Raw genomic sequence first — 17,099 nt, 5'->3', positions numbered from 1 at the left:
AATAAGAAAAATTATAAACAATATATCAAACCAAACTGGAAAAAAATTTAAAACAAAAGACAAAAAAAAAGGAAAAAAAAAGAGACTGGACTGAAATTTCTCAGTAGAAACAGAGCAATATTATGTCGTCAACTCTGTTCCTCTAAATTGGAAAGTTATTGAAAAGGGATCTATATCATGTGGAAACATTGAATAAATGGACTCCAAATATCTTCAAATTTAAGTGAAGGATCAACAGTACCACTCCTAATTTTTTCCAAGTTTAAATATGATATGGTTTGAGAGAAACCATTGAAAAGTAGTAGGGGGTATTGGATCCTTCCATTTAAGCAAAATGGATCATTTGGCCATTAATGTAACAAAGGCAATCATACGGTTAGCGGAGGCAGATAAATGGCCAGACTCTATCGTTGGTAATCCAAAAATTGCAGTGATAGGGTGAGGTTGTAAATCAATATTCAGTACAGTTGAGATAACATTAAAAATGTTTCTCCAATATTTTTCCAAAAGAGGACAGAACCAAAACATATGTGTCAGAGAAGCCACATTTGATTTACATCTGTCACATATAGGATTTATATGGTGATTAAAAACAGGCTAGCTTATCTTTGGACATATGGGTCCTGTGAACCACCTTAAACTGTATCAAAGAGTGTCTGGCACACATTGAAGATGTATTAACTAAATGAAGAATTTTCTTCCATGTCTCTGTAGGTAAAGATGTCTGGAGTTCACTTTCCCATTCATTCTTAATTTTGTCCAGTGATTCTGGACATATTTTCATAATTAAATCATAGATTATGCTATCAAGCCCTTTTGATAAGGATTAAGACCTAGAATTTTTTCCGTAATTTCAGTTTTGTATGGTGTCGGAAAAGAGGGTGTAGTAGCTTTTAAAAAATTTCTAATCTGCAAATATCGAAAAAGTGTGATCTAGACAAATTGTATTTATTAGACAGTTGTTCAAAAGATGAAAAACAGTTACCAATGAATAAATCACAAAAACATACTATTCCCTTCCTTTTCCATATAGAAAAAGCTGAGTCAACTCTGGATGGTTGAAAGAAAAAATTAGATTGAATGGGACTTGACAAGTTAAATTTATTCAATCCAAAAAATTTACGAAATTGAAACCATATTCGTATTGTATGTTTCACTGTTGGGTTAGTCATATGTTTACTTAATTTGTTAAGTGCAAAAGGGAGTGAAGCTCTTAAAGTAGAAACTAATGAAAATACAAGTACTGATTGATGCTCAAGGTGTACCCATTTGGGACATTGAATTACATCTAAATGTTGTATCCAAAAAATTAAATATCTGATATTAATTGCCCAATAATATAATCTAAAGTTAGGCAGGGCCATACCACCATCCTTTTTTAGTTTTTGTAAATATTTCTTACTTAACCTCAGGTTTTTATTCTGCCAAATATATGGAAGAATTTTAGAATCAATAGTGTCAAAAAAAGATTTTGGGATAAGAAATTCCAAATGTATTTTCTGACAACTAGTGCCTGTGCCATGCAGCTTGAGGTCAACTACAATGTGGTTTAATTTTTCTTGCGTGTTCCTTAACATCAGGTCTACTTCTAAATTCTGCCATAAACCTGCTCATATTGATACAGAAAAACTTACATTATTGTTTTCTGGTACTTTGTAGAAATGAAGTCCTCCAAAGATAATTAATTTGGTTTTGTAACAAGGTGAAATTGTGAACTGAAAAGGCTGGCGCAGTGAAACATACTGAAATTTCGCTGTGGCAGCTAAAATTTAAATTCAAGCAGTTAAACACCTGGAATTGAATTCAAGCTCATATCAGTAGTGGTAACCACAACACTACCAGATTGTTGTTAAAAAGCTAGCTTTTTGTTTGTTACTGTCCTTCAAGGCATCCTTGCCTTGTCTGACATATATGTAACTCCAGACCCATCCACATAGTTGACTTTTAATTGTATACAACCCATTCCATTCAGGCCCAACTGACAATGGACAATAAATGCCATCCTTATTGTTGACATTCAAAACCTGAGAACAAATTTTAAACAAAAAAGTTCCACAATACCGTTAACCCAATTACAGCATTACCCAGGTGCCATTCTTCATCTTCGTGCCTTGATGGTGAAACTTTCATTGTGACGACAGTACAAAATTCCATAACTCCAACAATAAATAAAAATTGCATTTATATAACTCCAACTTAATGAGGTGTCCTAAAGAAATTAACAGGAATATTATCAAACCAATATTTGAAACCATGTTACAGAAACAGATATTGGGAAAGGGAGCCAAAGATTTGATCACCCTTGGGTTTTAATGAGGGAGTTCCAGGGAAAGAATTGGAATGTATGGCCAAGGCAGCTAAAAGATAATGATGGCTTAAGTAAACTCCATTAACTACAAAAATCCAGAATTAAATGATGAGATCTAACATGTTTGTAGGACTGAAAGATGTCGCAGAGAATAGTTCGGGTTTGGAGAGAGGAGTGAAGGAGAGCCCATAGGGGTACTTCTAAGCAAAGGATTTCAAAACAGAGGCCATGTCCTGTAGATTAGCAAACACAAATAAAAGAGGAGAACATGATATGAAGAATTTTGGATGAATTATTGGAGTGGTAGATGGTAGGGTGGGCAGGAGAGGATTGAAGTAGTCTAGCAATAACAGATTTAGGCAGAATGAGCTGAAGTAGGGACAGACTGGGCAATGTTGTAGTCTAGCAATAACAGATTTAGGCAGAATGAGCTGAAGTAGGGACAGACTGGGCAATGTTATGGATGTAGCCAAAGGCAGTTTTAATGATGGAGCAGATAACTGAATGAAAACTCAGCCCTGTATCAAGCACAGTATCAAAATTGTGAATGGTTGGGCTAAGGCAATTTCCTGGGCCATTCACACAGGCCTCGGTGTGCTTCTGATGGATGGCTTTCAGGTTCTCAATACCATCCGAAATTCTCCTACTCTGATGGTCATGGGCTAGAGATTCCCAGGAGTCGGTGAGGATGTGGCACTTCAAGGAAGCTTTGAGCACATCCTTGAGTCTTTTCATCTGTTCATCTGTCCCTTGTGGCAGAGTTCAGGATAGCGTGTCTATTTTGGGAGCCTTGAAATGTGAACCACTTGACCTACCTGACACATAAGTAACGGAGAATCTAGGGCCTCAATGCTGAGGGTGTTGGCCTGGAAGAGGACACTGGCAATGGTTTACTTATCCTTCCAGTGAATTCGGAGGATTTTGCAGATACAGCTTTGGTGGTATTTTTCCATTGCCTTGAGATGCCTGTTGTAGATAGTCAGAACATATAAGAGGACAGGGATCATTGCTGCCCCATAGACCATAAATTTCGTGCCAGGGCTGAGGTCTTGATCTTAAGTTTACCAAAGGATGTGCTGATGCATTGAAGATGATGGTGAATTTAATCATCAATATCTGCTGTCACTGAGAAGTGGCTCCAAAAATATGGTCCAAGTTATCCAGGGTCTCATCATGAACCATTCATCATGAGACAGTGTCGTGCAGCGCAGACTGCATTCGCGGTCACAACATGAGCTCCTTTACACTGAAAAAACTGAATGCATTTATTCCAGTGAATGCTTTGCAGAATGCCTCCATTTAACCTGCAACAGTAATGTTGAACTTCAACTGGAGAAACAAAAATGCAGGTATTGGTTTATTATTGTCACTTGTACCAAGGTACAGTGTACATCTTGCCTTGCATACCTATCGTACAGGTCAATTCGTTACACAGTGCAGTCACATTGAGTTAGTACAGAGTGCATTGAGGTAGTACAGGTAAAAACAATAACAGTACAGAGTGAAGTGTCACAGCTACAGAGAAAGTGCAGTGCAATAACGTGCAAGGTCACAACAAGGTAGATCGTGAGGTCGGAGTCCATCTCATTGTATAAGGGAACCGTTCAATAGTCTTATCACAGTGGGGTAGAAGCTGTCCTTAAGCCTGGTGGTACATGCCCTCAGGCTCCTGTATCTTCTACCTGATGGCAGAGGAGAGAAGAGAGAATAAGGTTTAAACCTTCATAAACATGATTCCTGTTGTTAACAAAAAGTTGATAGCTCCACGTGTACCTTTACATTGCTTAGTTTGTTACATTGTACCTCATTTCTTTTGCTGCAGTTGTTTATGTTTTGGATGTGCAGTTTTCAGAAGTTATCATGTATAATTGTAAACATTTAATTGAGAAAAGATTTGACAAGTTTTTTTTTCATTCTTGGGTATTCTACCTGAATTTCTTAAGAGCAGAATTTAATTTTAAGGGTATTCAACAGAATTGGCTGTCTTCCTCTGTAGGTCTCTGGTGCTGACCCTCCCAAACCTTGTAGCAGCTTCGCTCATTTCGGCTTTGATGAGCAGCTGATGCACCAGATCCGAAAGTCAGAATACACACAGCCTACACCTATACAGTGTCAGGTAAGAGACTGGTCTCACTTGCATCGTCCTGCTTTGCATTACTACTGGCATTACAAATGCTATAGAATGTTCTTATTTTAATTTTCATTTTGTTTGTTACACTCAAGATATTAATCAGTTTTAAGACATCTTAATATAAAACAAGTGAAACATCAGGTAAATTGATGAAATAAAAGACTGTCTGACAACTGAATGAGCTTTAGGGAAATTAAACAAGGGAAATTAAACAAGAGAAGTAGAAGCAGGAGTGGGCTATTCAGCACCTCGTACCTGCTGCACCATTCAGTAAGATTGTGGCTGACCTTTTACCTCAGGAAACTTCCCTGCACAAATCCCATTCCTCTTGATTCCCTCAATATCTAAAACTATATCAACAATCTTCTTAAATATACTCAGCCTTCACTACCCTCTTGGGTGGGGAATCCCAAAGATTCACCACCACCTGGGTGAAGAAATTTCTCCTCATCTCTGTCCTGAATGGTTGACTCCTTATATTGCGACTGGCCCCTGGTTCTAAACACCCAGGCCAGGGGAAACATCCAGTCTGCATTCCCCTGTGAACCCCCATAAGAATTTTTCACATTTCGAGAGTACAGAATCAGTCCGCATAACTTCTCATATGACGTACTCACCATTCCAAGATTCAGTCTGGTGAACCTTCACTGAACTCGCTAATTAACAACTATATCCTCCTTTGTGTAAGCAAACCAGACACATGCACAAACTTTAATTACAATCTCAACTATATATAATTGGAGCAAGTTGTCTCTACTGTTGCATTCGAATACTCTTGCAGTAATTAATGGCTTAATGTGCCTGCAGGGGCAGGTTAACAGTGATAAATGTACGAGGGCACCTATGTCTCCAAACACCAATGCTTTTCATTCTTTCACGAGTTAAAAATTACTTAACAAATCCTTAGGCTGTGCCAGTAATTACTCTTAATACTATGTGCTTGAACTTTATTTAACAAGCTCTTTCATGGCATCTTATTGGAGGCCTATTGGAAGTCCAAATGCACCACATCAACTGGTTTACCCTTAATTATCCCAATAAATTTGTCATAAATCCATATTAACTCTGCAAAATGCTGTGGTTATTCTCCAAATGTTCTATTGCCACTTCCTTAAACAACAAATTCTTGCAGTTTTCTTATTCTTGTTGTCTGGCTGACTGGTCTGTAGTTCACTGTCCCTCCTTCCCTAAGTAATGGAATTACATTTCCTGCCTTTAGTGGGAATCATTTTAAAATCTGGAATTTTTGGAAGATGACAAACTATGTGTCCACTATCTCCATAACCATTTATTTGTGTATCTTTGATGCAGAAACTGAAAGTTTTCCCAACTGGATTTACTGTTTGGTTTTGGTTTGACTAGGAGGATGGTCTCACACAAAAGTTTTATTTCAACTTTAATAAATTACCACAACATCAAAGAGTATAACATAGTACTAAAGTGGGTACCTTTGGTACAACTGGTGGTGAGAGTGGCTATGTGCTGATTCGCCCGATCTGTCTGTCTATGCTGATTTGCACACTTTTTTTGGATAGTAGTCCAGAGCTCACAGTTAATATCCTGCTTTTTAATTTAGAGACTAACTCCTGATAACCTTTGCACTGGACCTCCTTCTGCTTCCTAATGATGGTGTTGGTTCAGCATGGACCACAGCTGGATTTACTCCCACCCTTTCCAAATTGCTCTCCAGCTGCTGTGAGGTATCGTCCTCGGTCTCCACACTCACAAGCACCCACAAACTCTCTGGATACAGTTGCCTTGCCATATTTAATTTCTTCTTTATATGGTGTTTCTTGTAATTATATTCAAGTAGTCTAATTACTTAGCCTATAAATATAACACAATGCATTATAGCTTATCAGTCCTAGTTTAAACCATTGTGGTATTTTTATTACCAAGTCAAACCTGGTAATAAAAACCTGCAGTCTTGTGGTGACTTACTTGGAACTTTACCCATTTGCAGTTGATCAGTGAGCCATTCTCACCCATGTTTTCTGTAAATTCAGGGAGAGATGCTCTGTTGTGCTGGTTTAGAATGCATTGAGCCAATCCTTGCCATTCCCACCCTTCTCTCGCTTCTTCCTTTCCTTCTGTTGCCCTCCCCCCCTTCCTGCCGCCCCCTCCCTTCTTCTCAGCCTTTCCCACTCCTCCCTCCCTCCCTGCCTCTCTTGCTCCTCAGGAGTGTCTCATAGGTCTGATGGTAACAGTGCAGAAGTGGGAAATCATTGTAGCTGATTTACTAGCATTGAATAAATAGATTGAATTGCAACCACCCGTGCAGACAACAGGGGGAAGGCTCTGGAATTACATGACTGGTAGCTGCAATCTTTTAAACTCTAGGACAATTGGTCTTAATATTTGATCATGGAAATGTTAGTGTTTCCAAACTCTGAGATATCAGGTATTTGTGAAAAAGGAAATCTCAGTGAAGGTCATTTCTCATGTTGCTTGAGGTTAGATTAAAATTTGATATGCTCTCCTTGTGTTACAGAAAGTTACAAAACAGCCCATTTCTGCAATCTGCATCTCCTTGTTGCCAGTCACTTCAACTCCCCCGCCCCACTCCATCTCAGATATGTCAGTCCTTGGCCTCCTCCACTGCCAGGAGAATTCCAAGAGCAAACTGGAGGAACAGCACCTCATTTTCTGTCTTGGAAGCTTGCAACCTAACAGCATGAAGATTGAATTCTCCCACTTTAAGTAATCCCAACAACCACCCCCCCCCCCCCCCCCCCCCCCACTCCCGAACATGCCTTTTCTTCCCTTTCCTAGCCTATCTCTTTTTTCTACCCCCTTTTTCCCTCCTTACCTTTGACCCATCCCCCGGTGGATCTGCTCTCCCCTCCTCCTCCACACCTGCCTATCACTATCTCTTACCTGCATCTACCTATCACCATCTTGTGCCCACCCCACCTCCCCTCCTTTGTCTACCTATCACTGCTCTGCTTTTCCCTCCTATATATTGGGTTTCCCCTTTTCCTATCTTCAGTCCTGAAGAAGGGTCCTGACCCGAAACGTTGACCGCCTGCTTTTCTCCATGGATGCTGCCTGGCTTGCTGAGTTCCTCCAGCATCATAGTGTTTTTCATCTAGATTCCAGCATCTGCAGTCCTTTGTTTCTCTCCGTGCACTACAAGTGAGCCAATGCTGACATGAACAACAGTGACAATTTTTGAGAAGTATAATTTAGGAGCAGATGCAATATGGATAGAAGTCTGCTGTTGATCCCTTGAGCCTGGTGCTCAACCAATGTGGTTGGTTGGTCAGTATCTTCCTTGGTTTCACAACCTTCAGTATTGTTCCCAGCCAAAATTAATGATTCTCCAAGTTCTTAAAACATTTTGAGGGGAAGTCTGTGGTGGGCTTGGATAATTTGTTGTGACTGCCTGCACCACAGCAGTTCCTCACAATATGTACAGCAGTATATACATACAGATTTATGTGCCAATTTTTCTTCTAACAGTTTGGCCTTTAATTTCCTACCTAGTGATTGTGCCTCATGATCTGTTTCTATAATAACAATATTGTACTGCAATTGCTGATAAATCTTAAATTGGAGTGCTTGAAGTTGCATTCCAGGGATCGTCATCTGACAATGCTGCTCCTTAATGTATTGCTACACTTCAGCCCAAGACCATGCCAACGCTGCAGAGTGGATGGGCAGACATGTTGGAGGATGCAATAATGGGTCAGGGCCTTGCTGGCCAATGTAGTAACCTACAGATTCAGATTGGCCACAAACTGAGCAAGTGAAGGTTCAGGATGTTCATAGAATCGTGGAGATTTACAACACAGAAGGAGGCTGTTCGTTGACCAAAACCCATTGGGGTTATTCCACTTCCCAGCTCTTAGTTTGCAGCCTTGTAAATTATAGCTCTTTAGATGCTTCTTCCAGTTACCTTTTAATCATGATCAGTGTCTCTTCAGACATTGAGTTCCAGATTTCACTGCTTGTTTAGCTGAAAAGAAATTCCTCAGCTCCCCTCAAATTCTTGTACTTAAATCTGTGTCCTCATGTAGAAACCTCTCTGCCAAGTGAAATGGGTCCTCCACATTCACCCTGTGACAGCCTTTTGCGTTTCTGCAAAGTGAAATTGTGGTCAAAGGAAATAATGTCACAATGTTCATTATATGTGTTTGTTTGGATGCAGGGTGTTCCCATTGCACTGAGTGGCAGAGACATGATTGGAATTGCCAAAACTGGTAGTGGTAAAACTGCGGCCTTTATCTGGCCAATGTTGGTTCACATCATGGATCAGAAGGAGCTGGAACCAGGGGATGGACCTATTGGTGTCATCGTCTGTCCAACCAGAGAACTCTGTCAACAGGTACAGTAATGATAAGGATCTAGAAAACAGCTGGGATCTATGCACCACTGCCAACCAGTGCTGCATTGATGGGAAACAGAGCAAATGTGGTGGATTCTGTACCATCCGAGCGTGTGGTTCTTGAAGTTAAGTCTTTTAATTGAAAAAATACTTCTTCAGACTTTAAAGTTATGTTTTTGATAAATGTAAAGTGAATTTCATGTATGAGCAACTAGTGGAATTCCTGAAAACGGAAAGGGTCACATTTTGTTAAAAGAAAAGAAGTTCTATGTTCATAATTTGAAGCAAATCAAAAAGCAATCTTGTTAACATCTGTCTGATGAAAGGCTCAGCCTGAAATAGTAATTTATTTTTCTCCCCAGATGCTGGCAGATGACTCTGTTTCTAGAACTTTCTGTTTTTATACCTACCTAATTTGTACGTACCTTATTGTTTACTTGTAGACATGCCATTCTGAATTTGAAGAGGTGGAGCATTTACTTTATTTGTGTAGAAATTGCAACACATTCAGCTGAGCTTGTCACATGTTATTTATCTTTCATGTGCATGGTAGCCCCAATCTCACAAGCTACCCTGTTACCTTTTCCCTATATATCCCTTTCACCACTACAGAGCTGCAAACTGTGTAGATGAACTTGTAAGCAAAATACTGCAAGTGCCAGAAATCTAACATAAAACAATATGGCAACATAAGGCAACATCTGTGGAGAGAGAATTTAGAGCTGACATTAACTCCTGTGTTCCTTTTCACAAATGCTGTCAGAATTGAAAAGAAGAGTGTAGCTGAACTAACTAGACAAGGTATTAGTTTAACAAGTGTTGACCTTCTGTGACAGTACTTCTACTTCTTAAGGTAATGACTCATTGAGAGTTCATTCCCGGTCACAAAATCCTGTGGCAGTTTGACACCTGGGTCTGGATGTTTTAGCTTTCGACTGTGGGGCTTTGAGGTTTTTTTCCATTTTTGTTTTAAATCTATGTCTATAATGAAGTCCACCAAAGTGACAGGAGATGTGATTCTCTCGCATGTGGCACTTACTGATACCTCAGCATTTAGTAAGTCTGTATGAACACAGACGTTTGTATCACATGTACACACTGCCTTCAGGGGTGCCACATATGGTAAATTGTTGCTTGATTACAATGATGGGGAAAACATATGGGTTGAAACTAGTGATGCTTTTTAGGCATTGATTCAATTCTGTTGGTGGGTTAATCCAGTTACATATTTGTACTCTGTCAACAGGAGGTCAGATTTCAAGCTAGTTAAGCGATATAAGTGTAGCAAATACAATAACACTCATTCACTACTTTAACAGTGTTGTTGCTGATGCACACTGTTTTCATGATGTGATTTACTGAAGGTTTCCCTTTGTATGTTGGCACTAAATTAGTTTACTTCCTGTCATGTGCAGATTCATTCTGAATGTCGGAAGTTTGGAAAAGCCTACAACCTGAGGTCAGTGGCTGTGTATGGCGGAGGCAGCATGTGGGAACAGGCAAAAGCTCTTCAAGAAGGGGCAGAAATCGTTGTGTGTACACCGGTCAGTATATAAAAAAACACTTAAAAGAATGCTACCCAGAGTAGTCACTCAAAGAGGTAAATATTAGAATTGCTGCCACTGTAAAACAATTTATGCACTTGCAGAGTGCAGTGGCTTGTTATTTTTGCTGCACTAGAAATAATTTGTATTTCTGTAGTAGATATCTCAAAGGGGTTTATAATCTGTGAAGTATTTTTCAAGTGTTGTTGTTAATATTTGTACACTGTTTAGATTGGTAATATGTACTCAAAGAGAAAAGACATTATTTTAAAAGGAAACAATTTTTTTTAAGTTAATCTTGCAAAAAGATTAGACTTTCAAACTACATTTTCCTTAGAATTGCTAACTGCTCTGCTTAAGCAGCCACTCTGGCGATGCTTCAGGGCTGAATTGAGAGTTCTTTTGACTGTTTCTGAAAACTAGTGGCTGTGTACTCTTTCTTGCTGAATTCCTATCAAAGCATTTTAATTAACTTAAATGTATACAATTGATTATAGAGTATCTTTTATGCAGGTTGAAATCTGATCCATATTAACATTCCAAGGAGAGAAATTACCGCAAAATAATTGCATTCCTCTGGCTCGTATTGATTACGAAATGCCCTTTGATTACAAAATGTAACTTGTGCTGTGTAATTTGCTAAACAGATTGTTAAGACTATTGTTCAGGCTGCTCACTTCTTATATTCCCTCTCCCAGGGACGGTTGATAGACCATGTGAAGAAGAAAGCCACTAATCTACAGAGGGTGACCTATTTAGTATTTGATGAAGCGGACAGAATGTTTGATATGGGATTTGGTAAGAGACCTCCATGTGTGTAAACAAAAAATGTCAAACTTGTTTGTGTTGTAAATATCCTAGTCATTTATATATCACTAAAATAGCAAAACATACCAAGGTACTTGACGGGTATATTATCACTATGTTTCATACCAAAGAGAAAATTAAGGATGCTGAAAGGACGAAAGATGAGTAGAGAGGTTTAGGGGTGAATTCAGGAGCTTGTGGTCTTCGTAACTGAAGAAAAGACTCTGGATGGTAGAGCAAGCAAATATACTGTTGATTCAGAGTTTCAGGAGCATGGATATCTCGGGAGGGCTGGAGGCGATTACTAGAGCTGGTAAGGTTGTGGGCTTGGGGATTTGAAAGCAGAGAATTTTAAAAATTGAGTGTTGTTAGGACGGGAAACAAACACATGACTACCTGGTGTAAGGTAGGAGGTAAGCAGTGTGCTGTATCATTCTTTGAATTTTGCATTCTTGATTCTTCAACTCCACCACTAATGACAGACATGTACACACTAGGGCTTTATTGAAATGTGTACATGCCATTCAAATTTTGTTTGCAATAATATGTATATTTTTGGTTTTGTACATTATATTATGTGTGGATATATAGAGCACAATCGCATATGCACAGATACATTACTGGATGACTAAACAGTGATTGGTGAAGGTCACGATCCGAAGTTTGATGTTGTTTCTTTAACTTTTTCAGAATATCAGGTCCGATCAATAGCAAATCATGTCCGTCCAGACAGACAGAGTAAGTGTTGATGCTTTGTTCTATTTCTAGTTTCATAACCAGTTTGAATTCAAATAAAGTTTGACGTTCATAACAATTATTTTATTAAATAATACGTGAAGATCAGAAGGATGACAAGGGAAAGGTAGGTCCGATTAGAGACAAAGGTGGGAAGATGTGCCTGGAAGCTGTGGAAGTGGGTGAGGTTCTCAATGAATACTTCTCCTCAGTATTCACCAAGGAGTCGGGTCTTGATGACGCTGAGGACAGTGTTGGTAAGATTAATGTCCTAGAGCATGTAGATATCAAGAGAGAGGATGTGTTGAAGCTCCTAGAAAATATTAGGACATATATATAGAAAATATAAGTCCCCGGGACCTGACGGAATTCCCAGGCTGTTTCGCGAGGCGAGGGAGGAGATCGCTGAACCGTTGGCTAGGATCTTTGAGTCCTCGTTGTCCACGGGAATGGTAGCAGAGGATTGGAGAGTGGCAAATGTTGTCCACTTATTCAAAAAAGGGAGTAGGGATAGTCCAGGGAACTACAGACCAGTGAGCCTTACGTCTGTGGTGGGCAAGCTGTTAGGAAGGATACCAAGAGATAGGATCTGTGAGCATTTAGAGAATCATGAACTAATTAGGGACAAAATGGCTTTGTGAAGGGAAGATCTTGCCTCACATGTCTGATAGGGTTCTTTGAGGAGGTGACCAGGAAGATTGATGAGGGTAGTGCAGTGGATGTGGTCTACATGGATTTTAGTAAGGCGTTTGACAAGGTTCCACATGGTAGGCTTCTTCAGAAGGTCAGAGGGCAAGGGATCCAGGGAGGCTTGGCTGTGTGGATTCAGAATTGGCTTGCCTGTAGAAAGCAGAGGGTTGTGGTGGAGGGAGTGCATTCAGATTGGAGGACTGTGACTAGTGTGACCCACAGGGATCGGTTCTGGGACATCTACTTTTCGTGATATTTATTAATGACTTGGATGAGGGGGTGGAAGGGTGGGTTAGCAAGTTTGCAGATGACACAAAGGTCGGTGGTGTTGTGGATAGTGCAGAGGGCTGTTGAAGCTTACAGAGGGATATTGATAGGTTGCAGAGCTGGGCTGAGAAGTGGCAGATGGAGTTCAATCCAGAGAAGTGTGAGGTGGTACACTTTGGCAGGACAAACTCCAAGGCGGAGTACAAGGTTCATGGCAGGATTCTGGGTAGTGTGGAGGAGCAGAGGGATCTGGGGCTACATATCCACAGATCACTGAAAGTTGCCTCACAGGTGGATAAGGTAGTTAAGAAAGCTTATGGGATGTTAGCTTTCATAAGTCGTGGGATCGAGTTTAAGAGCCGTGAGGTAATGATGCAGCTCTACGAAACTCTGGTTAGGCCACACTTGGAGTACTGTGTCCAATTCTGGTCGCCTCATTATAGGAAGGATGTGGAGGCGTTGGAAAGGGTGCAGAGGAGATTTACCAGGATGCTGCCTGGATTATGAGGAGAGACTAAGGGAGCTAGGGCTTTACTCATTGGAGAGAAGGAGGATGAGGGGAGACATGATAGAGGTATACAAAATATTAAGAGGAATAGATAGACAGCCAGCACCTCTTTCCCAGGGCACCAATGCTCAATACAAGAAGGCATGGCTTTAAAGTGATGGGTGGGAAGCTCAAGGGAGATATCAGAGGAAGGTTTTTTACCCAGAGAGTGGTTGGGGCACAGAATACGCTGCCTGGGGTGGTGGTGGAGGCTGGTACATTTGTCAAGTTCAAGAGATTGTTAGTTAAGCATATGGAGGAATTTGAAATGGAGGAATATGTGGGATGAAGGGGTTAGTCTTAGGCGTGGTTTAAAGGTCGGCACAACATGGTGGGCCGAAGGGCCTGTATTGTTCTATAAAAGAAATGTAACTATATCTACAAGCATGAAGTAGTTTCAGCTCCTTTAAGGCAAGGTGTATTACTTTAAAATTGTGTAAAAATGTTGCAGGGGCTTGAAGTTCACTCATCAGGAAAAAACTCTGCATTTTAAATATCTGTTGTTCACAAAAGACCAACACTTATTGCCCAGTCATAATTGTCCTGGGAAGGTAATGATCTTCAGATACTGGAGATCTCCTTGATCTGCTGAGACCTTATAGTGGTGCTGCCATATTAGTTTTAGGACTTCCAGGATGCAAATCCACCTCTGATGAAGGGTTGGCAATATTTGCCAGATTGTGGATGGTGCATGTCTTGTTCTCCCCACAACATCATTGTTCACTTCCTTTTTATTGATGGACGTTGCATGTGAGGGCATGAGTCTTCAAATAATCTTGGCTGCACTGCATGTCAACCTACTGAAGGCACACTGGAGGGTGGAGGAGTGAAGGTGGTGGAGGGGTGGATGTTGAATCATCACAGCTGGTGGAGCTATAACCATGAAGGCAGCAAAAGGTAAAAGATCACTACATTGGATCATAACCAAGTATAGTGCTCTGATAATTAAAGGTGGTGAACAATGTTCCTGGAAAAGATAAGAAGCTAAAGCATGTTATTGTTTCTATTCCAGTCAATTATTCGCAAAATCAACTTTACATCTTCTCCTTTCTGGAGTAGACCTGTTGATAATTCTGTCACTGCGATCATTAATTGTATTGCTTATAGTAGTGAAGCAAGAAAGTCTGTAGTGAGGCATAAACCAGGAAGAAGTACAAGGGCTGGAGATTGATTTTACCTGATGCAATGTGGTTGACTCCATGACATTGCAAGTCTTTTAGATCTTTTAAAATCACACTGGTTTGAAATAGTATCTGCTTGGGATGGACTGTTATGGTTTTTCCCTCAACACTCAAGACACCAAATATTTGGGGGAGAAAATCACTGTTGTGAAGCTGAGACTTGTTCTGTTAGAGATGATGCATTGGGTAACTGCAATATCCAGATAGCTGCGAACAACTGAGCCTTTATTTGGTGGAGATTTAGGGAAAGAGGGTGTTGCTTAAGATCCAAAGGCTGAATGATGTATTATATGGAATGTAATAACTTTGCTATAACATGAAACTTTGAAGGTGATTTAGAAAATGCTGTTGAGAAGATAAATACAGATGTGGAATACAGTTTCCCTCATCCACAGAAACCTATAATAGCTTCAGCGATCTGTTTAATTATCTGTTGAATGTTGCCTTCAGTTCTCTCCTTGGACATTTTCCCAGGAACTGGTCACTCTGCATGTCCTGAATTTGCCTTTTTCAATTTGTGGCTGAATTTTGTGTTCTTGGTAAACAGAGTTACTCATTTTATTCAGCTTAGCAACTCATATAGGTTTTGTCTCCTTTCCCCCAAAACTAAATTAAAATGCAGGAGATGGCTCATTAACTGCAGGAGATTTCTGAACTTTCCCATGCAACTGCAGGGGATGAAACATCTGTTCCTTTACCTCTTCCCTTCCCACCATCCAGGGACCCAAATGCTCCTTTCAGATGAAGCAATGATTTACTTGCACTTGGAACATAAAACAGTACAGCACAGGAACAAGTTCTTTGGCCCACAATGTCTGTGCTTACCATGATCGCAATCTAAAGTGATCGTGACTGCCTGCGCAAGGTCCATATCCCTCTATTCCCTGATTGTTCATGTGTCTGTCTAAATACTTAAATGCTGTTACCGTATCTGTTTCTACCACTTCCGTTGGCACCTGCCACACTCTATATGAAAATACTTGTAAATCTCCTTTAAACTTTCTGCCTCTCACCTTAAACCAATGCACTTTGGTATTTAACACTTCCATCCTGGGAAGAAGACTCTGATCATCTATCCTATATATGCCTCTCAAAATTTTGTGCTTCCTCCAATCTCGTGCACTGCACTCGGTTTTCACAATGTCGTCTCCTCTGCATTGGAGAAACCAAACGCACCTAGGCTCCATCTACAGGAGTGAAACTGAGTTCCTGGTTGCCTGCTGCTTTAATTCTCCATCCCATTCCCACACTGACCTTTTTGTCTGTGGTCTGCAAAGTTACAGTGATGCCCAGTGCAAAGTTAAAGAACAACATTTCATCTTCCATTCGGGCACTTTGCAGCCTTCCAGACTCTATCAAATTCTTCAACTTCAGGTAACTTACTGTTTCTTTCTGTCTGTATCAGAATAGGCCATTTCTGCCTGTCATCTGTGATTTTGGTACAGTTTGGTCTTCTGGACATATCCCTCAGATCTGCTATAACCAACACTTAACACAGACAAGGAAGCCTAATGTGCATCTTGCATTTACTCATTTGGTCTCATCCTATGTAGTGGTATTTGCTTTTTTACCAGTTCCTGCCCCATCTTCCCTGCTGTTAAAAACTAATGTGTTTTCTCTCGTTCCAAGTTCTGAGGAAGGATCTCGGACCTAAAACATTAACTTTGTTTCTCTCTCCACAGATGCTGCCTGAGTGTTTCCAGCATTTTTTGTTTTTATCTCCATCAGACTCTAAAGTCTAATTATTGAGGAATTCTCTTATAATGTGGAATCTGTGTTCCAGCTCTGCTATTCAGTGCTACATTCCGGAAGAAGATAGAGAGGCTGGCTCGAGACATTCTCACTGACCCTATCCGAGTTGTACAAGGAGACATAGGAGAGGTAATGTGACTGAAGAACTGCTAACTTTTAACTATTAATAGCCATAAAATATGAGTCATTCTCAGCAGCAGTCGCAAGAATATAAAAAGTGGTAAATATTTGAGTTGATGGATTGGAATCTTCCACCAACTGATTTCTATGGTTATCTGTGCTGAGGACAGAGGATAACTCCTCCAGAGAAGGCTAAGGGACATCACAAAGCATAATCTCTAGCTTCACCTGCAAACGGTGTCGGCAGTCGTAATATCTTCAACAGTGCCTAATGTCAAGTGTTTCTAAAGGAAGTCACATAACCCTACTCTTTGCAGGATTTTTCATTGCACACTTTCTCAATGCAAATTATAATCAAGTTCTGGCTGTTGTGCCTAGTACCGTACCAAAACCTTTAATTTATAGTCCTTCCTTTGTATACCTGCCGTAGATGCCTAATTCTCTTGTGACTTAGATGTTAAGATTCTGGAGTGTGAACGTCTTTGTAGGGTAACCCAATCCCAAGATTCAGGGCCTTGTTTTAGAGGTATGCTATCAAGTGGTGTACGCACTGACATCTGAACTGTATTTGCGTGCATGTGCAGGATATTATAGAACAAGTTGGACTTCGAGTTGGGGGGGAAGAAGAAGAATGTGAGAGCAATAGTGATTGACATTTCAAGAGGTGGGGGGAGGAGCAGACAAGGGATA

General features: G+C 40.3%; 1 protein-coding gene across 4 annotated transcripts in view; it reads left to right on the top strand.

Annotated features, from left to right (window-relative positions):
- ddx42 (DEAD (Asp-Glu-Ala-Asp) box helicase 42) overlaps positions 1-17,099 on the top strand; it is a 49,895-nt gene that overhangs the window by 17,299 nt on the left and 15,497 nt on the right. For all 4 annotated transcript variants that reach the window (XM_052038443.1, XM_052038441.1, XM_052038444.1 and 1 more), the window contains exons 8-13: positions 4,305-4,424; positions 8,590-8,766; positions 10,182-10,310; positions 11,009-11,108; positions 11,808-11,855; positions 16,321-16,418. In XM_052038443.1, the coding sequence (XP_051894403.1) occupies positions 4,305-4,424; positions 8,590-8,766; positions 10,182-10,310; positions 11,009-11,108; positions 11,808-11,855; positions 16,321-16,418 (672 nt within the window). The remainder of the gene's footprint in view (positions 1-4,304; positions 4,425-8,589; positions 8,767-10,181; positions 10,311-11,008; positions 11,109-11,807; positions 11,856-16,320; positions 16,419-17,099) is intronic.

Source organism: Pristis pectinata, chromosome 25, assembly GCF_009764475.1.
Source record: "Pristis pectinata isolate sPriPec2 chromosome 25, sPriPec2.1.pri, whole genome shotgun sequence".
Classification (NCBI taxonomy): Eukaryota; Metazoa; Chordata; class Chondrichthyes; order Rhinopristiformes; family Pristidae; genus Pristis; species Pristis pectinata.
This window is presented reverse-complemented; position numbering and strand designations above follow the sequence as displayed.